At 35.5% G+C, this 24,421-nt stretch overlaps 1 protein-coding gene across 28 annotated transcripts in view; it reads right to left on the bottom strand.

Annotated features, from left to right (window-relative positions):
- Nucleotides 1–536: 536 nt before the first annotated feature.
- The window catches only part of PMS1 (PMS1 homolog 1, mismatch repair system component), a 90,827-nt gene continuing 66,942 nt past the window's right edge, over nucleotides 537–24,421 (bottom strand). For 21 of the 28 annotated variants that reach the window (XM_008950590.4, XM_063595479.1, XM_014344035.5 and 18 more), the window contains 6 exons: nucleotides 23,968–24,111; nucleotides 22,922–23,811; nucleotides 13,903–14,388; nucleotides 10,236–10,366; nucleotides 4,512–4,672; nucleotides 537–894 (listed from right to left, as the gene is read on the bottom strand). In XM_008950590.4, the coding sequence (XP_008948838.3) occupies nucleotides 730–894; nucleotides 4,512–4,672; nucleotides 10,236–10,366; nucleotides 13,903–14,388; nucleotides 22,922–23,811; nucleotides 23,968–24,111 (1,977 nt within the window). In that variant the 3' untranslated portion in view covers nucleotides 537–729. Of the gene's footprint in view, nucleotides 895–4,511; nucleotides 4,673–10,235; nucleotides 10,367–13,902; nucleotides 14,389–22,921; nucleotides 23,812–23,967; nucleotides 24,112–24,421 lie in introns of those variants that run through there. The other 7 variants (XM_063595485.1, XM_063595484.1, XM_057301455.2 and 4 more) reach the window with 3 other exon arrangements.

Genomic DNA, 24,421 nt, shown 5'->3' with positions numbered 1-24,421 from the left:
AAATTAGCCAGGTGTGGGGTGGACGGCTGTAATCCCAGTTACGGGAGGCTGAGGCAAGAGAATCGCTTGAACCTGGGAAGTGGAGGTTGCAGTGAGCCAAGACCGTGCCATTGCACTCCAGCCTGGGTGACAAGAGCGAGAGTCTTAAAAAAAAAAAAAAAAAAATTCCCCTAAGTTTTCTGTTAAAAATCTAGGTCTTCCCATGTATTCCAACAAAAGTTGACCCCCAAATCCAATAATTACCATATAATAAAGAGACAGCAACATCTAATCTGTTACCCCCTAAATTGAAGTTAAAGGAAGGATTTCTGGTTTTCTTCTTCCTCTAAACTTCGTTTTCTCATTTTCTCCCACTCTGACTCTCCATTGTACTTTAAAAAATATTGACACTGTTTGTCAGATATGCCAGTATGTGTGATGTTTGATTTCTCCCTGCACAGAGGACCTAGTAAATAACCACCCAAAAATACTACCTATTTTCCAATTTTGAGCCTACAACTCATAATTATGATGATGGCTGGTTCTTGAGAATCAAATGAATAGTCTATATTAGTTTATTTACGTTTTCTACAATACATGGAACTTTTTTCAATATAAAAACAAGTCAGTGAATCCTCATTTAAAAAATAACCATGTGACACATAATACAAAGATAATTTAAAACCAGACTCATGCTGTTTTATGACAGAACCAATTTCAATGGTAACTAATCTTCTTAAACATATTTAATCATGTAGTTTCTGGAAGATAGGTTAAATGATGAAAAAATGGGCGACCATGAACACACTCTTTAATTTCATTTCCAAACTGGTGCTTCATTCTGTAGATAATGTCTTGGATGTCCTCTTTTGATAAGTACATGGGTAATTGTCTGGATAGACGCACTGCTTCTCCCTGTCCAAAGGGAAAGTCACACATTTTACCATGATATACCCTGAAGCTGAAAACATGTTATCCTGGCAAAAAGGAAGACAGAATCTTGATTATTTTCATTTTATGAATTCACTCAACAAATATTTATTAAGTATCAACTATGTTGTCAGCTCTCGGGATGTAGTGGTGAACCAAAAAACAAGACTTGCTCTTGTGCAATTTACATTCTAGTGCAGAGAAACAGAAAACAGACAAAAGACAGAACATTTTAGTCAACAAATAATGCATAAAATTAAACTGGGCCACATGATAGAGTGATTGTAGAGTTGGAAAAAGATTACTTGAGGAGATGACTTTAAGCTTGAATTTAAATAAGGAACCAGGCTGGGTGCGGTGGCTCAGGCCTGTAATCTCAACACTTTGGGAGACAAGGCAGGAGAATTGCTTGAGGCCAGGAGTTCGAGACCAGCCTGGGCAACACAGTGAGACCCAGTCTCCACACACACACACAAAAAAAGTGGGCATGGTGGGGCATGCCTGTAGTCCCAGCTACATGGGAGGCCGAGGCAGGAGGATCACTTGAGCCTGAAGGTCAAGACTGCAGTGAGCTGTGATCATGCCACTGCCCTCCAGCTTTTGAGCAAGACCTTGTCTCAAAATAAATAAATAAAAATTAATAAATAAGAAACCTTAATGGAAAGATCATGGGCAAAGAAAAGCATCTCACGCAGACAGAAGAGAAAGAACTAAATGTTCAGTGTAGGTGCATCATAGTTGTTAAAAAAAAAAAGAGGAACAAGAAAAGGAAATTAGGCAGAGGCCAGATCACCCTCTAGGACAAGGTGAGGAATTGGTGTTTTGATTTACCCTTGGACAAATTCTACTGAGCATCGTTGAGTCATAAAACTGTCCTGGCTGGATCCAATACAAATGTTAACTCTTAAGATCCCTCAGTGACACCTGGAAATCTTCTTATTCCTCTCTAATTAACTTTCTCTTATAATACCTACAGCTCTTATTTTCAGATCTTTGTTACTGTACTAAAATTACCAACTCCTTCCCACAACCCCTCCACTCTCAGCAGGTAACTTCTACTCTTTCGCCACATATATCAACATGACTTCTCTCAAGTTCCCCTAAAATTTCACAGGTTCTAATGATTAAGAAAAAATTTTTTAAAAGTTTATGTAAAAATATTATTTTCATTTTTCCCCTTTTCTGTTTTCTGCTCTTGATTCAGACAGTTTCTTCTTTCTAAACCTTAAATTCATATCCTATCTTCCCTCTTGCCTTTTGGGGAACATTTCCCCTGCAATTTTTTTTTTTTTTTTTTTTTTGAGACAGAGTCTAGCTCTATCGCCCAGGCTGGAGTGCAGTGTGCGTCCTCAGCTCACTCCAACTTCCACCTCCTGGGTTCAAGCAGTTCTCCTGCCTCACTCAGTCTCCTGAGTAGCTGGGATTACAGGTGCGCACCACCACACCTGGCTAAATTTTGTATTTTTGGTAGAGACGGGACTTCACCATGTTGGCCAGGCTAGTCTCAAACTCCTGATCTCAGGTGATTCACTCGCCTCAGCCTCCCAAAGTGCTGGGATTACAGGCATGAGCCAGTAAGCCTGGCCTCCTCTGCAATTTTTTATTGTCAGTCTTCCACCAGTTCAACACAGACATGCTTAACATACTCTTTCCTTCCTTTCACTATTCACTATCATATGACTTGCTGCCTACTCTTCCACTACTACACTCTTTAACTACTGGCAAATGTCGTCTATTCCTACCACAGCAGACCCTTGAACAACACTGGTTTTAACTGTGTGGGTCCACTTATACATGGATGTTTTTCCGACCCCAACTGTGATAGAAAATACAGTACCATGGGATGCGAAATCCATTTATACGGAGGGCCAACTTTTCATATATGTGGGTTCTGGAGGGCTGACTGCAGGACTTAAGCATGCCTGGATTTTAGTATCCACAGGTGGTGCTGGAACCAATCCACTGAGTATATACAAGGACAATTGTACTTTGCCATTACGATTCTCTTCAAGGTTACCAATGTCATCTAGTAGCCATATCTGATAGTCTTCTAGCAATTATTACCCTATACAGAACATGATACTACTTATTCTTAAATTTACTTCCTTCCTTGACTTTTACATCCACCCCTCTCTTGGTTCTCCTTTCACTTTCCTTTCTCTCTGATTCATCTTATTGACCTTAAATGGAGGCATCCCCGTGGTTTAAGTTCTCTCTTTTTTTTTCCTAGCCCATTTTTCTTAACACTTATACCACTATTACCTTAACATACTGAAAGGTAAAGTATTAGCAAAAAAATATTTAAAACCAGTCCCAATTACTTTTTTCCTGTTATTTCTGAAATCTTATTTCTCCCCACATGGTTCTTCCAACCCACAGCTCCCTCAACCTTTAAGTTCATACTAACTCTTTCACAAGAAAATATTCCCTTGAAGTCTCTAGAAACTATCAATGTTAAGCTACCCGCACAATAGGCTGGGAATTTCCACATGACAAAGTTCCTAAAGGATTCACAGAACATTACTGAATACATTCTTCAGAAGGTTTAACAAGCAGACTTTCCTGTTAAGAAGTCCGACCTTCAGAATACAGCAGGCACACTACCAACTGTAAACAAAAATGGCTCATTTTTAAAAAGGGAGAAAAACTTCATTAGAGTTCAGGTTTGTTTTTTAAATAATGCCAATCTTGAGGGATATCTAGAACAAGATATATAGATGGAAACACTATTGTTTTCCGGCTACTATCTTATATTTTAAAGTTTATAACCTTCCTTAATCCTTTTCTTTTAACCCACTCTTACATTTCTCTTTTGTGGTGAATACTGTCACAAAAATGAAAATTTCCGCTTATTCAAAGATTCCCATCTTTCACTTTCCTTCCCTTCTACTCCTCTTGATGAGATCAGGACTTAGAATTATATTACAATACTTTTTAAACAAGTATGTAATATAAAGGTAGGATTATTTTAAACCCCTTCTGAGGGGATTATTTATGAAATGTTTTTAAAAAAGAACTTCACTGCAAAATATCTCATTTATAAAGTCTTTCCTCAATATGTACCCAAGAAAATGTTATGGTAAGAATCCATGATAGAGTTTACCACAGTCAGTCTATGATGTGAAACTTAATAGAGTGTTCTTTTTTTTTTTAATAGTGTTCTTCTTGCAAATACCTAATAAAACTTACAGAAAATATTCTACTATTTGGAAATAATTTACTATTTTAAGAAATAAGTATCTTAAAGTCTGGCCAATCTATAATACCTCTATATATAGAATCAGCAGCAGTCCCCAAGCTTTTTGGCACCAGGGACCGGTTTTGTGGAAGACAGTTTTTCCAGTTGGCGGGTGGGGATGGTTTCAGGAAATTGTTCCACGAGAAGTGCACAACCTCGATCCCTCGCATACACAGTTCACAATAGGGTTTGTGCTTCCATGAGAATCTAATGCTGCCACTGATCTGACAGAAGGCAGAGCTCAGGTGGTGATGCCCGCTAGGAGGCCGCTCACCTCCTGCTGTGTGGCCTGGTTCCTAACCGGGTTGGCCCGGGAGTTGGGACCCCTGTATACAATAACATATATATATAAAATAATGCGTACCTCTAAATAACTTATCACTTTGCGAGGTCTACATTCATAAACTTCCTTTGCATTTCTGTTTAATATAGCATTAAGAATTTCTTTTAAATCTGCTACTCCATAGAATGGGAGACAATTAGCCATTCCTTCTATTTCCAAGTAATTTTCAGTAATTGAAACTCCTGAAAGAAAAAAAATAAAAACACATAGTTAAGTTCATATTCCAGAACATGTCCATTAAAAACAAAAATTGCTGTTAAAACATTTAGTGAACCCTCATTCAAATTTAATACAGTCAGGACAAAGTTTTGTTCCTTAGTTGGAGAACAAATAGTAATTTCCCATAGGGTCTCACATTAAGTCATAAGTGCTCACTCACACCACATGTGCTTTATATAATTTAACTTAATCCCAGTTATTGCTGTTCTGTTCCTTAAATTTGTTTAGATCATTTCTTGCTTTGGAGAGAAAATGGAGTCCCATGATATTTATGAAAATAAAACTGGTTTAAGTGTTTTAACAACTGCTGCTCTTCAAATTCTACCCTACCATTTCAATATCTAAACGCCTGAATTATTTCTGTGATTTTAACTTACAAATTATAAAAGCAGTCACATAGTAATTTATGGAGATATTATTAATTAGAAGAAAATACTGTTTGTTCAAAATATTTTAATAGGACAAATAAAACTGACATGTTAACTGTTACTTAAATTATTCTTAGTAATTAAAATAAAACTAAATGGCTGGGCATAGTGGCTCACACCTGCAATCCTAGCACTTTGGGAGGCCGAGGCAGGCAGATCACAACATCAGGAGTTTGAGACCAGCCTGTCCAACATGGTGAGACCCTGTCTCTACCAAAAATACAAAAAAAATTAGACGAGTGTGGTGGTACGTGCCTGTAGTCCCAGCTACTAGGGAAGCTGAGATGGGAGGATCACTTGATCCCAGGAGGCACAGGTTGCAGTGAGCTGAGATCGTGCCACTGCACTCCAGCCTGGGCAACAGAGCGAGACTCCATCTCAAAAAATAAAATAAAATAAAATAAAACTAAAAACTAGCTAAAGGCTTGGATGTATAACTGGGTACATAATCCATAACAGCACATATTTCAAAGCATCAGATTTGGCTTTAGAATGCATATTTTTGGAACATAGCAAAGATGTGTCTTCTTTGGCTGTATCTGTGTAACAGTGTTCTTTCATGAAGTCTACATAATGCTACCTGGAATTAAAGGAAAAGAGACAGTCCAATCTTGGATAAGTAGTAGCTATCAATGGATTAATTTAAAAAAAGAGATGTGATATAACTTGAAGAGTTTCAGATCCTGAGACTTCAATAATCCAATCCCTTACCTGTTCCCAATTACAGACTACATCCTTGACCTGGTTGGCAGATGCAATGCTGGTAGACTACAGAGATGGTATCCTAAACATTTTTCCCAGAGAACAACTGGAGAATAATATATAATATTATATTATCAAGCATTAAGGGATGAGATACAGAGTTCAATGAAGTGAGATGCTATGGTTTAGATGTGTGTCCCCTCCAAATCTCATGTTGAAATGTGACCTCTACTGTTAAAGGTGGGCCTAGTGGGAGGTGCATTGGGTCATGGGGCAGATCCATCATGAATGGCTTGGTGCCATCCCCATGGTAATGAGTGAGGTCTCTGTGGTAGTTCACACAACAGCTGGTTGTTTAAAAGAGCCTGGCATCTCTCTCTTGCTCCGTCTTTCACCATGTGACATGCTGGCTCCTTGTTGCCTTCTGCCATGATTGTAAGCTTCCTGAGACCCTTATCAGAAGCAGATGCTAGCACTATGCTTCATGTACAGCTTGCAGAACCATGAGCCAAATAAACCTCATTTCTTTATACATTACCTAGTCTCAAGTATTCTTTTATAGCAACACAAACAAACTAACACAGAAAATTAGTACTGAGGAGTGGGGCACTGCTATAAAGATAACTGAAGATGTAGAAGTGGTTTTGGAGCTGGGTAAGAGCAGAGGCTGGAAGAGTTTGAAAGCTCAGAAGATGACAGGAAGAAGAGGGAAAGTTTGGAACTTCTTAGAAACTGGTTAAATGGTTGTGACTAAAATGCTGATAGAAACACGCACGGTGAAAGGCTCACAAAGTCTCAGATGATATTGAGGAATTTATTGGAAACTGGAGTAAAGGTCATCCTTTTTATGTCCCCGCAAGGATTTTGGCTGCACTGTGTCCATGTCCTAGGGCAAGCTTGTCTAACCTGTGGTCTGTGGGCCACATGTGGCCCAGAACAACTCTGAATGCGGCCCAACACAAATTTGTAAATTTTTTTAAACATCATGAGATTTTTTTTGCAATTTTTTTTTTAAAGCTCATGAGCTATTATTAGTGTTAGTATATTTTATGTGTGGCCCAAGACAACTCTTCCAGTGTGTCCCAGGGAAGCCAAAAGATTGGACACCTCTGCCCTTAGGATCAGTAGAAGTTTGAACTTAAGAGTGATGACCCAGGTCATCAATTTAATTTCACTATCTAGCGAAAGAAGTTCCTAAGCAGCAAATCGTTCAAGAAGTGGCATGGCTACCATCAGAGCAAAGAAATGACTTAAACTTGGAACTTATATGTAAAAGGAAAGCAGACGCTGGCACTATGCTTCATGTACAGCTTGCAGAACCATGAGCCAAATAAACCTCTTTTCTTTGTAAAGAAGGCTTGTGGTCATTTCTTTTAGTCTCAGGTCTACCTGAGTCTTACACAGTCTCAGGTATTCCTTTATAGAAACACAAACGGACTAACAGTGGAAATGAAATGAGTTTGAGCAATAGGGGAAACGTAAATGGAACTCAAAACTGTGTGTGGTAGGCAAAAAGCAGTAGCAGAATATTCTAGTTCACATCTCTTTTAACTATTTATATAGATATGAAAATTGCCAAAAATATCAGTCTAAGTGATTTTTCACTATTGGTAGTTTTAAATCTTTTACAGTATGATTAGAATGAAAAGTCTAATACTAACTACATTTGCCCTGGAAAATTATACACATTTCACAGAATTACTAGTGGAAATGGGTAAAAGGTACTTGGCAACGAATAAGGAAATTGAGCAATATTTTAACTTCTGTGTTTGTAAAATTCAGATATGGAAAAGTTAGAGACATTGGAACTATGTAACAATAACCCTTGAAAAGTTTCCATAAAATACTGTGAAATGCTTACCAATTTTCAGGGAAAATACATCAAATGAGTAAGTGGTTTGACAAGTTTTCACTTCCTAAAATATGGAATTCTTATTGATGCAGGACAAAAAGCTATTCCTATTAGCATGCAAAGTTCTTAGAGTCACATTGAGAATCTTCTCTCTCAAAGCCAGATGTATTCCTTCTCTTTCAAATGTTTTTATCCTTATCCAAAGAAGTACTGTGACTACAGGCAAACTGTTGATTCAAAGTTAGTAAAATACAATACTCTCACAAGACAGAACTGTTAAGAAAATACCACCTAATTAAAAAAATAAAAAAACAAAGAAATGAAGAAAGAAAACATAAATATCTTTAACTTGCTCTGTTATTGACAAGGGAAATAATGCTGATGATAATCTAAGTAAAGTTAATTCCAATCAAATCAAGTCAGTTTACAGGTGACTTAATCATTTTTGCATCTTTGATGCTATGGAAAGTATTAGGCATTCAATAAGATTTTAAAAAATACTACTTACAAGCTAAGAGCTGAAAGCATCTGTGAGATATAAACTTACTGGGTAGTTAAAAAAAAATGCTCTTGGAATTGAGTGGCAGGTAAGAAAGGACAGTTATCCTTAAAACAACAACAACCTGCAGTTTAACATCTTTTTTTTTTTTTTTTTTTTAGATGGAGTCTCACTCGGTCATGCAGGCTAGAGTGCAGTGGCGTGATCTTGGCTCACTGCAACCTCCACCTCCTGGGTTCAAGCGATTCTCCTGCCTCAGCCTCCCAAGTAGCTGGGATCATAGGCACCTGCCATCATGCCCGGCTAATTTTTGTATTTTGTAGTAGAGACAGTGTTTCGCCGTGTTGGCCAGGCTGGTCTTGAACCCCTGACCTCAGGTGATCCACCCACCTCGGCCTCCCAAAGTGCTAGGATTACAGGCATGAGCCACCGTGCCTGGCCTGTTTAATATCTTTCATGAAAAAACCAGTACCTGCCACCAACGCCATATAATTAGAAAAACAGATTAAGTTGAGAATAAAACACATATACCCCCACCTATCCCTTGCTTCAAGTAAATTCACTTCACATAAATTTTAAGATGCCAGGGACCCTGAGGAAGAAATATTTCTAGGAAGACTAAAACAGATGACTGCAAGCCTGCTAAAGGGGGCTAATGGATGGTAAGAAAAGAGAATATGTGAGCATCTCCCATTGCCAAGTACCATGCTCACTGATTTAATTGTTACTTTGGTTAATGCTCACCAATACTTCCTGGAGTAAATATCTAAATTTTGACAGGAAGGCAATATAATAAATGAGTTAAGAGCTAGGCTTTAAAGGCAGATTGCCTAGGTTCAAATTCTGGTTTTACCAATAACTGTGTCCCCTTGAGCAAACTTAACTTCTGTGCCTCAATTTTTCCATCTGTAAAATGGGGACAGTAATAGAACCTACTTTACAAGGATATTAGGGAGATTAAATTAATATATTTAATACTTAGAATAGTGCCCTGTACATAATTATTATTCAATAATTATTAGTTGTTATCAATGAAGACACAGTGAGGCCAGGTGACTTTCCCCAAAACACATTGTTTTTAAATGGCAGTGCTGGGATTTGGACTAATAGAATTGAGGTAGGAGGTAAGAAGCTTAGGTTAGGTATCCTTAAAAACCACAAAAATCAAGTAAAATTTGTTTATGTTTGGGACACCAAAGTATCTTCTGTATATACCCAGCTCCATGCTTTTGTACATTGTTTTTACTTATTTTCATATCTCAGTAAAGCATTCCTTTAAAAATCTTCAAACACTATTTTGGTTGAGCTCTGTTTTTCTATACTTTGGGCATGACAAGTTTAGAGGCAGGAAGGGAGACAGTGGAGTCCTTCCTCATGGTTCCACTGTACCTCTCTGATACCAGATGAAGAGAAAGTAACAGAAGGTAGGGCAGAAGGCAGTTGAGTATGGAAACTATAAAGGAACAGAGAAGGGGCCAGCCAGGAAAACTGAAGTCTCTAGCCAGATGGATTTTCTTTTTTCTTTTTAAATCCACCCAGTGAATTTCCATACTGAGCAAAGAGGGTTATCAGTCTTTTACCAAAGCCATGGAACCAAATCATCCATTCTCCATATAGTACAACTGCTGATGTTACACATCTAATTGGCAAAACAAGCAAATGCTTTTTGAAAAGCAAAGATGTCCATTTTTGTTAGGCAATTCCAATATCCTACATGTTTGTGTTTTATCATTTAAAGGAGTATTTTAATAATTTAAACAAAGCAGGCAGTTTGAATATTGTGTCAAAGGATGACAAAAATTACAATAAAACTATTTGATTAGTTATGAAAATGCAAATGCAAAGCATTGGACTGAAAGAGATGCCAAACTTACTTGTTTCAGGCAGAGGTGATGTTTTGAAAAAAATGTTTTAACATAGCTGACACTGTACTTATAGTGAGACAAAAATATACCACCATATCTGTAAATCATGAAACCCAGATGTAACTCTTGGAACAAGACTAATTTTTCCACATCAGAAAATATTAAACCACACTATCATACCTGGTATCAATTTTATCTTGAAACCATTCGCTGTAAGACGAGGATCAGACAGGTAAGTTGATCCACTGTATCTTTGGTCATCTGCTGTCATTTTATATAAAACGTCTAAATAATGAGATCCATTAAAAAGACTGAAAAAGAAATTATGGCCCTTTAACTTATTAAAAACACAAAATAAGGGGGTTTACGGGAAAAAGTTAATCCTAGGGCCCTTTGACAAGTGTTATCATCATTAACCAAAATACAAAGGTATAAGTAGCCCTATGAGAAATCACTGTTTTACATTTCTGTTAATATTTTATAAAATACCTACTGCACACAGTATACAGAAAGAAGATAATCTGTCTTCTAGAATGTTACAAATTGAATGTGAAATTTTAAAAATGGCTCTCTCTAATACAAATGAAAACTTTATAAATAATTCCATTTTATTCCTTCAAAACAGACACAATAATACACTGTCAAGTTAGGTGGTCCACCCTGCCAAATTTTCAACTGCTATTCAAAGTTTCTTCTGTAACAAAAAGATAAACATGTAATCTCTTTCTTCTAGGAACTAATAAATTAATCAATTTAGAGCTTGGGAGAGCTTCCTTCAGTCTACTGCAGGTCTGGCATGTTTGCCAAAGGTGGTATATGAAATGATTCTGAGTGGTGCAAAAACTTGAGGAAGCCAAAGATCACCTAGGGTACAAATCAACCACACATATTGGTTTTAGGCTTGGTCAGGACGCGTTATAGTCATTGCAAAAAGGTGTCTGTCGGGGTTGATGTGAATAGTTACCATCTTGCCACTCCTTCAATGAATATTTGAGTGCCTACCCTGTGGCAGATATTGTCCTAGGTATGTATGCAAGGCACTGTTCTGTGTTCCAGTACGCTGATATCTTTGCTTATCAGCTCTGAATGGTTGAAGACCCCAATGGCTGTGAGAGCTAATATTATAGAGAAGAGAGCTTTGGCTATATATCACATGTACTCTGTTTCATCTAACCAATATCCTAAAAATCGATCTGAGAGACAGTAGGGATGGTGGTGGTGGTGATGATTATGATACTGTATAGCAATTAATGGTGCAGGCTCCACAGTTAAACTGTCTAGATTGTAATCTTGGACATACGGCTTATTTACTGTCTGTGTGAGCCTAGTTAAGTTATTTAACCATTACATTTCAGTTTCCTCAGCTATAAAATGTGGATATTATCTACCTCATAAAGTTGATGTGAAGATCATGAAAAAACTTTGCCAAATTCCTATCATACAGTAAATGTTCAATAAATATTAGCCATCATTAAGGTTATTATTATTGAGCCCTTACTTTATAGGTACCTAAATTATTCCACTTAGAGGTAAGTTACACAAACAGCATTAGAACTCTGGCAAGAAAACTGAGCCCAACCTACAATTACCCTGCCCACATTGTCGCATTGTGGGATAAACTAGTCCCTGACTCAGTTTTGAAAAACTTACATCATTAACTGTGATGGGGATGCCACATTCCAAAAGAAGGAGGAAAAACTATTTTGAATTAATCTTTATTCCTGTTTATGCTCAATTAAGAAAGATTTTTTTTTCAGGCCAATATGGCCCCACAATAATAGTTTTTAATGTATTTGTTTTTTGAAGAACAGAACATCACATAGAAAAATATTTTTAAAAACCTATCATTTGAAAAAGCACAAAAAGATTTTTGAAATTTAAATGAAGTTTACAAAATGCCATTCACAAAAGCAGTCAAGTCTAAAAATTCAGATGTACCCTAGCTCTTTTTTAGGGAAGAAAGAGAAAAGCACCATCAGGTGTTTAAACTGTTTGAATGTAGCCTAAGACACTATTTTCTAATTGTTCCTCTGACAGTTTCCTAAGCCAATCTCAAGAGAATACTATGAAACATACTGGATTTTGGTTAATGTGGTTGCTGTTTCCTTATTTAAAAAGACAGACTTAACAGATGTTTTTCTGTGTTCTGTCCCTGTTTTTTTCTCCTCCAATGATGGCAGTGTCTTTAATAAGAGTTTTAACACATTTTATAAATGATTTCTGCTTTATTCTTGGAAGTTCTGAAACAGAATTATCTAACGATGTGTCCTAGGGAACAAGTTATCTTTTTAAACTTCAGGTTTTTATTATTTTTGTCATGATTCTCTTCTACCTGTGTCTGACTGAAAAAGAAATATTAAGTTAAAAAAGGGAAATGTTAATAGGTTAGTCATTATTTATTTTTTAATCTTTTTTATTTTTGTTTCCCCAGGCTTTGTCATCCAAGGTTATTTATTTTTACAGAAAGCTATTTGCTCATATAGAATAAGAAAAGGAAATACCCTATATTACAACCAATAATAAAATTATTTCAGGCAAAAATCATCAATGATTGGCACCACTGCATGGAAAGGTTGATGGGAAACTTTCCAGTGAAAGACAGGCTGTCATTAGCTGAACCTAGTGATAGTGCCTTTTGATGTGATGAAATATGAAGCATATAGCCAACCTATTAAGTAGATTCATCAGAAAATAGAATCTAAATCTATTCAGCCCTCCATGTTTAATTAACCCCCAATTAAACATAGGGGAGAGAAGTTGAACAACATAAGAAAGCAAATACAGACAATAGAACATTCCACTGAACAAATGACTCAGAATCTACAATAATAGAGTGATTTTTAAGATATATAAACAAGATAACCAAATGTAGTATGTGGATCTTGTTTAGATACAAATTAAATATAATTTTTTTTAAAAACTGGAAAAAAAGGTATTTTGAGATAATGAGGAAAAATTCCAAGGAATTATTATTATTTAAGGTATGAAAAAGGTATTGTGGTTAGTTGAGAAAACAGCCATTTTTTGAGAGAGAGATATTGAAAGATATAGGAGGGGGAATTGTTCTAAACTAATTTTGCGAAGGAAAGAAAATGTACGCGTATATACTGTATAGAAAGGTAAAGCAAATGTGGCAAAGTCTTGGATAATTACTGATAAAGGTATGCATCGTATACTTCTATTTTATTATGTGTTTGAAAATGTCAAAACAATGAGTACATAATGGAATAAAGACATGGCAATCTAACTTCAAAATTACCCTAGAGAAGTCACTAATGTACAAGAGAAATGAGCTTCATACTTATTAAATGTAGAAGTGAACTATCTAGAGTATTCTGATACTATTTATAAACAATTCCATTAAAGATTAGAAATCATATATATATATATATATATATATATATTTTTTTTTTTTTTTCTGAGACAGACTCTTGCTCTGTTACCCAGGCTGGAGTGCAATGGCACCGTCTCAGCTCACTGCAACCTCCACCTCCCAGGTTCAAGCGATTCTCCTGCCTCAGCCTCCCAAGTAGCTGGGACTACAGGTGCGTGCCACCACACCCGGCTAACTTTTGTATTTTTAGTAGAGACAGGGTTTCACTATGTTGGCCAGGCTGGTCTCAAACTCCTGACCTCGTGATCCACCCACCTTGGCCTCCCAAAGTGCTGGGATTACAGGCATGAGCCACTGCGCCTGGCCTAGAAATCAAATGTTTAAAAGATTAAAATAAATAAACACCACTAATCCTTACTAGGAAACATTCCCAACCTTCTACCTTCGATTTTAATCTAGTATGAACTATTATAATAAATATTTTTACTCTTAAAAAGTATTGTATCATCATACCTCTCTGTTAACATAATTGGCTTTTCCAGTGGCTCTGCAGGAAGTTTATGATTCTCAAGAAGTCTTTTAAATAGCAGGGCTTCTTCTACTCTATATGGATTTAATAACATTACCTCTGTTTTGGATGTCATTAGCCATGCATCAGGAAACCTGAGATTGTGGATCAAGCAAGGTTCATCCTTCTCTTCTAAGTCAACTTTGTTTTGTTTCTTAAAATTTATTTTTAAGTTTTTCATAGAAAAGGGGATCTGTACCATTTTAATATTTTGACTCCTTCTTTTTTCAATTTGGGACTGAAGGAGTTCATCAAGTTTTGGTTGATTAGATAATGAGGTTTTTAACTTGTGCTTCTGGGCCAAATTCCATGCGCTGGTGGGTTTTATCTTTTTTCTGCCATCTTTTAATGACATTTGTGACTCCTGTTCAATGGCTCTCTTCATTTGACTATTGTATCGTTCCAAGTCTTTAGTAGCCTTCTCTTCATATCTAAGAATAGAAATAAAATAGAACTAATGAGATCATAATCAGAAATATATTAACCATCTGAAGTAAATTTTATAAAAATAAAGTACTGGTGTTCCAGATATAGTAATGACAAAGGAACATGTATTAGACTAACTCTCCTGCATATAACTATGACAAACACTGAACAAAATATAAAAATCAATTATTGGCCGGGCATAGTGGTGGTTCACACCTGTAATCCCAGCATTTTGGGAGGCTGAGGTGGGCAGATCACCTGAGGTCAGCAGTTCAAGACTAGCCTGGCCAAAATGGCGAAACACTGTCTCTACTAAAAACACAAAAGTTAGCCAGGCATGTTGGTGTGCACTTGTAGTCCCAGCTACTCAGAAGGCTGAGGCATGAGAATCGCTTGAACCCAGGAGGCAGAAGTTGCAATGAGCCGAGATCGTGCCACTGCACTCCAGCCTGGGCGACAGAGCAAGACTCTGTCTCAAAAACAAACAAACAAACAAAAAAAAACACCAAAAAGAAAAAACAACAACAACAAACAAACACACAAACAAACAAAAAGAAACCCCTCAATTATTTAAAGTAGGCACTGAAGAACAGCCAAAAGCAGGAAGAAATTAGAATGGATTCACTCCTTGAGGGGTGAAAAAAATAGAGACCCACATTTATAGGACTTTTAACCAGAGGGCAGTCCTCAGTATTAATGGGGAGCAGGGTGGCCAGAACTCAGTCAGAAAGTTGCACTCTTATTAGCCTGAGTCACCAGGACACAGAGCTGTCTGCTTCCAGAACAACTGAAAATTGAGAAAGAAAATCCCAGAAAATTCCATGTGTGGGAACCCAAAGAAAAACAACCATTAGAAGGCTAAATGAGCTGAACAGAGATTTCAGCTGCTGCCCATTGCAGGGAAACAAAGTTTGGAATCTGAATTCCACAGTTTCATGGCCGGGTAAACACTTTGGGCTTTCAGTTAAAACTGGAAGAGGGCCACATCTTAGGATAAAAAACCTACGTCCTAAACTAAGGAAGTTGCCCTGGGACCAAGAACAAAATTGAAACAGCTTCTCCCTAACAAAATATAAAACAAAACCTCTACAAGCTCAAGGTGATCTGTCAGTAATTTAAATACCTGGTAGAACAAAAATCAGCACTTTTCAGAAGAAGATAACAGAATCCAGAGTTTTAAACATATCACCCACAATGCCTGCTATACAATCAAAAGTTATCACTCTAACAAAACAGGAAAATGAGAGTCATGGTCAAAAGAAAAAGTGGTCAGTAGAAGCCAACCTCAAGATGACCCAGATGTCAAGATTACCAAAAAACCACTTAAAAACAGGTTTAATAAATGTTTAAGGTCTTAAAAGATTATCATAATGAGAAAATAGAAGGGGGAATCTCAACAGATTAGTGGAAATTATAAAAAAAATACAGTGGAAGTTCTAGACCTAAAAAATACAATATCAGAAATTAAATATTCACCGGGTAGGCTTAACAGCAGATAAAAGATGGCAAAAGAAAGGGTCAGTAAAGTTCAAGACAGATCAATAGAAATGATAAAATGTGTTGTTTTTACAGAAAAGTGAAGACAACTGGAAAAGCATTGCAGTGACCTAAGGCAAAACAAACAATCTAATATATATGTCATTGGAGTCCCAGATAAACAATGGAAAACTGGGAAAGAAAATAAAATGTGAAGAAATTAGGGTTGATAATCAGCAAATTTGGAGAAATACAACTTACAGATGCAAGAAGGTTAGCAAACTTCCAAAGAGAATAAATGCAAAGAAATTCACAGGTAGGTATATTAGATTCAACTGCTGAAAACCAAAGATTAAGATAAAATCCTGAAAATAAAGAGGAAAAAAACAGTACAAATAGGAAACCGCAAAAATAATGGATATTGTAAAGAGCAATGCAGAGCCAGATGACAGTGAAATCTTTTTTTTTTTTTTGAGACAGAGTCTCTCTGTCTCCCAGGCTGGAGTGCAGTGGCACGATTTCACCTCACTGCAACCTCTGCCTCCCAGGTTCTAAGCGATTCTCCTGCCTCAGCCTCCAGAGTAGCTGGGATTAGAGGGGTGCACCACCACCCCTGGCTAATTTTGTATTTTTAGTAGAGATGGGGTTTCGCCATGTTGGCCAGGCTGGTCTCAAACTTCTGACTTCAGGTGATCCACCTGCCTTGGCCTCCCAAAGTGCTAGGATTACAGGCATGAGCCACTGCGCCTGGCCAACAGTGAAATCTTTTCGGTGGCAAAAGAACCCAGAATTTGGCTATATCATTAAAAAAAAAAAAAAGTCCTTCAAAAATGAAGATGAAATAGATGTTTTCAGATTAAGATGAGAATTAGTTGCCAGTATATGTGCACAATTAAGGAAAGTAACACCAAATATAAGTGAAATTATACTTACAGGGTTTTTACATTAACTCCAAGTAGATTATAAGGATGCATAATGTAATCACCAAAGCAAAAACTAATGGAAACTCAATAAAGAAATTAAAATTAGATACTGAAATATATTCTTTTAACCCTAAAGGGCTCCTCTCCCCCCAAAAAGGAGGAACAAAAGAACAAAATAGAGCTAGGACAAACAGAAAACAGGAAAATGGCAGACCTAAACCCAACCATATCAATTATTATATTACATGGACTAAATATTGCAATTCAAAGGCAAAGATTATCCAACTGAATTTAAAAAGTAACAACAAACTTTGTCTACACTTTAAATGTAAAGACGAGGATAGTCTAAAAGACTGAAAAAAAGATATACCATGCAAATAGTAAGCATAAGAAGCCAGAGTTGCAACAGTATATACTCCTCCCTCAGTAGCTGACAGAACTAGAGATCCTCCTCCTCAAAAAAAAAAAAAAAAAAAAATCCTCAAAGCTATAGAAGATTTTAGCAATATTATCACCTACTTAAGACTTAACTGACATTTTGGAACACACCATCTAGCAACTGCAGAATCCTGATTCTTTTTAAGTGAACATGGAACATTTGTCAAGACAGAACATATACTGGGCTTTAATTCTCATTACTTTTCAAAAGATTGAAATCTAACTTAGCATTTTCTCTATCCATGAAACACTTAAATTAGAAATAAAATATCTGGAAAAGCCCCAAATATTTGGAAAGTAAACAACACAATTTTACTCATAATAGCCCCAAACTGGAAACAACCCAAATGTCCATCAACTGGAGACTGATTAAACAAATTTTGGTATATTTATACAACTGAATATTATTCTTTGATTAAAAAAAAAAACTACTACACATAGATTCAACAACATGGATGAGTCACAAAAATATTTTTGTTGAGGGTAAGAAGCCAGATATGAAAGAGTATACATCACATGATTTTATACATACGTGAAGTTCAAGTACTGGCAAAACCAAACTAGTGTAACAAAACTCAAAAGAGTGGCTGCCTGTGGAGACTGGCTGAGAGGTGGCATGAGGAACCATTCTGGGATGACAGAGATGTTCTCTATTTTGTTTGGGGTGATGTTTATGTGTGTGTACACATGTATGAAAATGCATCAAATTATACCATTAACATCTCTGCAATTCACATTAGGTAAATTTTACCCAGTTAAAAAAACCATTTAAGAAAGTGTGGGGCCACAAACAATCAGAAAAAGAGAGGATGAATAAAGAAATGGATCAATTCCAGATCTGAAGCATTCCTTATATATCTGCTTTAACATCAACATGGAATAAACAATTTCCTGAACAACATTAAAGAAAATTTATGTATATAATACTTCATTTGGTAACTGATAGTGAAATTATAGTCACTACAATAATCACAAAACAGAAAGTATGTGATTAGCTAATTGTTAATTTTTTTAATTCTCATTTTAGTCATCAATGAAAAGATAAATTTGGATAAACTAAACACACCAAAACCATCTAATTTAACTCAATTTCAAAGGTAGAAGATCATGGATGTTCGAAAAATTATACTGGATAGATTCTAAGAACTCAAGAATAAAAAAAAAATTACACTGGGTAGAAAGTTAAGAGATCTTTTTGTCAACAATATGAGAAAAATGAAACTTCCAGGGCCAAAGACCTAGCACAGTGGTTATGTCACCCCTTTTCTTAAAAAGTGATACCTGGATCCCATCCTCAGAGCTTCTAATTCTCTAGGCCTAGGTTGAGATTGGGCAGCTGCTGTCACAGAGCTCCACAGGTGATTCCAGTACATACCCAGAATTGGAAACTACTGTTATTTGTTTAGCAAAGTGTGGTGATTAATAACACAGACTCTGAAGACAGCCTGGCTTGGTTCTGCCACTTAGTAGTTCTGTAAACCTATGAAAATTATTTAATCTTTCTGTGTCTCATGCTGAACTGTAACTTATGGATAATATACATCTACTTCAGTTTTGTTGTGAGAAATAAAATGAGTTAAAGTGTGCCAAGTACTTAGAATATTACTTAGCACAGAGTAAGTGGTGATAAATGTTTTGCTCTCATTATTTTCTACCAAGAAACACAAATCTCACAACAAAGGGGCGAGTAATGGTTGGAAATTAAGTAACTTTGCTAAAAGATTACTTTTTAAGAAAGTTTTAAACTTGTGACTAGAGAATTAAGGTTATTTCTAGTCTCATGCTCTTAAAACACTAACTGAATTTCATTATCTGCATATAATAATCTCAAGGAAAAATATGGAATGTGAAGAAATAAAAATATTATTGAGAGAACAGTGCTGTTAAAAGTGAGATTTAAAAGACAGGAGATCACAGCATGGCATGTAGTTTGTGCTCAGTACCTGTCTGCTGAATGAAGAAATGTTACCTGAATAAGAGTGTTAAAAAAAGACCTTATTTCACTGTAAACTACATTAAAAAAAATGGCTCCTTTGGTTACTTACCTTGCCATATTCACAATTTTAAAGTTATTTTCTACTTAGAATCTGAGGTTCTGGATTAGCTATACAAAACACATGATTTTCAATAGTTTACTTTCAACAGGTCCTAGAAATAGTATTTTTAGCTCTTAGACATTCAAATTAAAGATTTTTCCTGTGCAGTGGTAAAATGAGTTCAAAACAAAGGTCCCCATTTGTAATTAATTATAATGTGCAAATTTTCACATATGGTACTCATCTTTGGGAAATATAAAAAGTTATGTCCAAAGGAATATTAAGTAAATGTTAAGTAAAAGCAGCTGCTACTGTTGTACTTAATGTCAAGAAGGGATTTAGTAACTTGAATGGAAAATATTAATCCTGATTTGACCAGAAGTCAAGTCAAATAATGTTCTTGCGACTAAACACTGCATTTAGTTATAAAGTTTATCATTTTCATAATACCCTAGTTGCAATTTTTTTTTAGTTTAAATAGCAATATATTCATAACTACTGCAAATGAAAAGTTCAAGCTAACGTCAACTGAGTGAGACCCCAGTGGTAGGGCACATGGCCCAAATCTGGATTTTAATCCACTAGAAGAAAGGCAAGGAAGGAAAAAAACAAAAAACAAAAAACAAACTCCAGAAAGGAAGAACTAAAACAATGGCAGTAACTCCCTGACTCCAAAATCTGTCCCAAGCTCTCATCAGAAAACTGAACAATCCTGATCCTACTCCTTATTCAAACTCTTTGTTATAGCTTTGAGAACCTTCCATTATCCATCCCTCACCTTCCCTCAACTTTCTTTACACATACTCCCTCATATTCTGTTCCTGTCATAGAATCTTATTTCCTTAATAACACCATGTTCCTTCTAGCTTCTGGGCCTTCTCATATACTGTTCCTCCAACCTACACAATTCCCTAAAATCCTTCTGGCTAATTTCTATGCAGGGAAGCATTACCTGTCCCACAAATAATATTAAGTCCAACTGCCAAGTTTTCCCGTAATTCCTTATATTTAAAACTTATATCTTAAAGCTCATCACATTCTTGTTTAACTGAATCTTCCTTACTAGCCTACACCATTCATGAGTTGGGAAAGTATGTTTTATTTGTGACTAGCTAGAGTACCTCAGGCCTTATATGCAGAAAACCCTTAATGTTTCCTAGTTGAAAGAAGGGAAGGGAAAGGAGGGATCAAGAGAAGAAGAAAGGAAAAGGAAAAAAGGAAGAAAAAGAGAAGAAGGAAGAAAAGGATGGACTGAAGTTCTATAGAAGAGGAGTCTACTCTCATATCTCTTAATATACCTTAGAGAATTGGACAGAACTCCAAGATAAAGACAGGAAGAGAAATGGTAGCTAGTACGATTCTTGGGTGTTGTATCATTTTTGCTCTACCTTCTCACTAATCATGATGCTACTAGACTCAGCTGATCATGGTCCCAGGACCCCTGGCTCTGAAAGGTTCTAACACAGCACTCTGTGACATACAATTAGAACTCTGATCCCAAGATACCTATATTTTCTTCATAGGTTTCTATTTCTGGTCTCCAAATTCAATTTAATCTTGACTCAACAAATGAGAAATGTTCTTCTCAACAGAAAAATTCCCTTTCATAGATTAAAAACTGATCATATTGACATTGTGAACAATCATTTACTATGTGTTAGTAATTGATCTTGTATCATAACACACAATATCTTATTTAATCCTCACAACAATCCATGAGAGACTGTCCACACTTTTTAATACAAAGCTAACAAAGAACTGTAATTAGAATCCAGGTGAAGCTTCAGAGGTCTTGACCATCAATGCCTCTTTTGTCTACTTTATGGCAATGTGAGAGAAAGTAAGCTTGATTCCAGAATATTACCTGGAATATTCCGGTAATTGATGGTAAATGGATTTTTAGATGAGGCCTATTAATCATAATCCTAGTAACCTGACACCTTGGGACCCACAAGGAGAAACAATGCAGACATTCCCCAAAAAGCAACTGGAATGATACCTGCTGTTGTGAGGCTGCAAAGGAATAGTCAGCAAGATAAGTTTCCATCATAAGCTTGTACACTGTCCCTATTTCCATGAGAACTTGAAACATCTATGGTTTTTTCCTATTCTCAGACAATTCTCAGTTCATTTCCCTGGGCAATGCAATTCAACTTTTGTGGGCTTACTGTATTTAAAAGTTAAGTCCCCTCACCTTTAAACTGCATAGTTGTGTCATTTAGGTAAAACTAAAGACAATCACAATTGTGTGAACCTTATTTGCATCATAATTCAAAACAAATCTTTAAAAATCTGACATTTATGAAACAATTATAAATTTGAACACTGAGTATTTGATATATTAAGGAATCTATACCTTTAAAAAAGTTATGACAATTGTATTATGGTTATGTTTAAAATATGAATATCTTTATCTCTTAGAGATACATACTGAAATAGATGATATGCCTATGATTTGCTTCAGAATAATAAAGAAAGGGAAAGAAAGTGAATGGAAGTATGGATGAAACAGGACTAATAGGACTGACTATGAGATGATTGGTGGTGAAATGGGGTAATGGCTTTATACTTCAAAATGTCTACTTTTGTGGATATTTCCAAAAGAACAAAATATAATAACCATTCCCACTTACAAAAAAAAAAGATGACAAAAAAGGCTGAAGAGAAAAGCTTTATGGAGGCTTTTCATTTTGGTGTTAATAGTGGTCTTTATCATTTTAAATTGATATTGTTTTTATAAGACTGAATAAGCTAAGGAAAGAACGAAAAAAAAATTGGTCAAGTATCTAGGTAGTTTATCACCAAATATAAACTCCAGATGATGGATTACGTTTAAAATTTTTTCCACACATTTGACATAATATTGAGATACTCAGATACCTGTATATGATTGGAGGTATAATTTCACTCTCATTTTCTGCTGGATTAGATCACCAGAACATAATATTTTGTGTTTATATTAAGTGTCCTAAGTCAATTAAAAACATTCATCATATTATTTTGGAACATTTATTCAGAAAATCAAATTTAAATATGGCAAGTACTATTTTAATCAAAGACAGATCACATCACCTATTTATGTAATAAAAATACCCACTATAGTTTATAAGTTATAATAAATAATACATCTTAGAAGCAAGCCTTAAGTTATACTGAATAGAAACAGTATAAATGAACAACACTAAATTGAATCGCCAATAATACAAATTTTTTTGTGTTGTATTACATATTTTGGAGACCAATTTAAGAAAGGGAATAGTTAAGATATTAAAAACACCAGTTACAACTGTTCCAATGCAAAAGCTTTTTAAAAAAGTTCTACAACAGAAAAGTTATTAAACATATAACAAAAAAAAATAGAAGATAAATGGTGGTTTGAAATTGAGAAGATGAATGGAAAACCTTTAGCAAAAAACTTAATAATATCAGAAAGCAGTTAAGGCTTAAACAAAAAAAACAAAATAATACAAGCCCCCGCCCCAACAAAAAACCTAAATTAGCAGAAAAAAAAAGTGTTACCAAAAAAGGTACTCTATCCAAGCCAAAGGTATTTTCTGATCTGCTTTTCCATAAATAAGAAGTGAAAAAAATTCTTTTTAAACAGTGAGTCATATAGAATGGAAATAGCTGAACATTCAAGTCACATGCAAGCTCTGGAAACTTACTTCAGTTTTTCCTCTTCACTCAATGTCTTCCACAGTTCTTCAATTTGTAGTGTTGCATCCTCTAAACTAGTCTTAGGATTTTCTATGAGAAACTGAGGACGATGATCTTGAACAAAAAGAGCACTTGCTGACATGGGTTTCTTGATTACTCGATTGCTAAGTAAATCATAAGCTGTAACTTTTCCAGATTTATTATCTATTACATTTGATTTTTTGTTACATGAATCTTCATTAAGATTCATTTGTTCAGGGATTGGATAATTATTATTACTTACTTTACATGGTAAACTTTTTTCAGGCACTAAAATTTTCACAGGTTCAATATTCTCTCCCACTGAATTTTTAAGTATATTTCCCCTGCTCCACTCATCTGCAGAAATTTCTGAAGAGTTTTCAAGACCTGCTTCTTCCTCATTTTCCCCACTCTCATCTATATGGTCTTTATTGCCATTTTCTGACTGGGTGTGCTTAACGGAACTTATAAAACAAGTTTTACTATATTCCGTCTGAGAGTTCTCCCATGATACATTACTCATTGAAATGTCCTGAAATGCATTCTTAGTGTTTTTATCAATGTTAGAAATTTCACTACTACAATGACCATAACCAAAGTCACCAATACTTATCTGGTGATTTAAACAATCATCAGTGTTTTTTCCAGATTCATCATTATGCATATCATTTTGGAATGGAATGATTGAAGTATCAACATTTGAATAATTCTTTCCAGATGATTCCACTTTATTAAAAAGCACATCTGTTTCTGCTGTTTTACTAAGAACGATGTCAGCTGCGGAAACATCTGTTTTATTATTTTCATAAGAATTTGTACTAGGTAATGGTCCATAACAAGTCGTCATCAGATTTTCAAGAGCAATTAAAACAGATTCCTAAAAATACAAATTAACAAATGTTAGGGGAAATTATGAAAATAATAGACAAGATTTTAAATAATAAAAAAGATAAATGTAAACAAATCTTTTTATATGAAAACGGTAATATATGTTTATAAATAGCATAAGAAAAAATTATCTGAAAAGAGTTACCTTATTTTGTAATAATACTTGACTTTTATCTGGTGTTAAATTTACATCAACATCAGCTGTAGGAACACCGATTTTCAGAAAGAAAACAGGATACAAACGAGTAGATTCCTTTAGGCATTTCAGATTGTAATGATGTCGGATTAACTAGAAATACATGTAATAAATAAAAGAAAAAATAATATGTAATTAAAAAGTACAATAAAACCCAGCAAATTCAACTGAGAAATTGAGTAGATGCAACTGCTTATTAGGAAAAGCATTATCATGACCCGGCACAGTGGCTCATGCCTGGGATCCCAGCACTTTGGGAGGCCAAGGTGGGGGGATCACTTGAGGTCAGGAGTTCAAGACCAGCCTGGCCAACATGATGAAACCCCATCTCTACTAAAAAGTACAAAAATTAGCCGGGCATAGTGGCAGGAACATGTAATCCCAGATACTTGGGAGGATGAGG

Source organism: Pan paniscus, chromosome 13, assembly GCF_029289425.2.
Source record: "Pan paniscus chromosome 13, NHGRI_mPanPan1-v2.0_pri, whole genome shotgun sequence".
In the NCBI taxonomy this organism is placed as follows: domain Eukaryota; kingdom Metazoa; phylum Chordata; class Mammalia; order Primates; family Hominidae; genus Pan; species Pan paniscus.
Note: the sequence above shows the minus strand (reverse complement) of the source record. Positions and strands in the feature narration are given on the sequence as shown.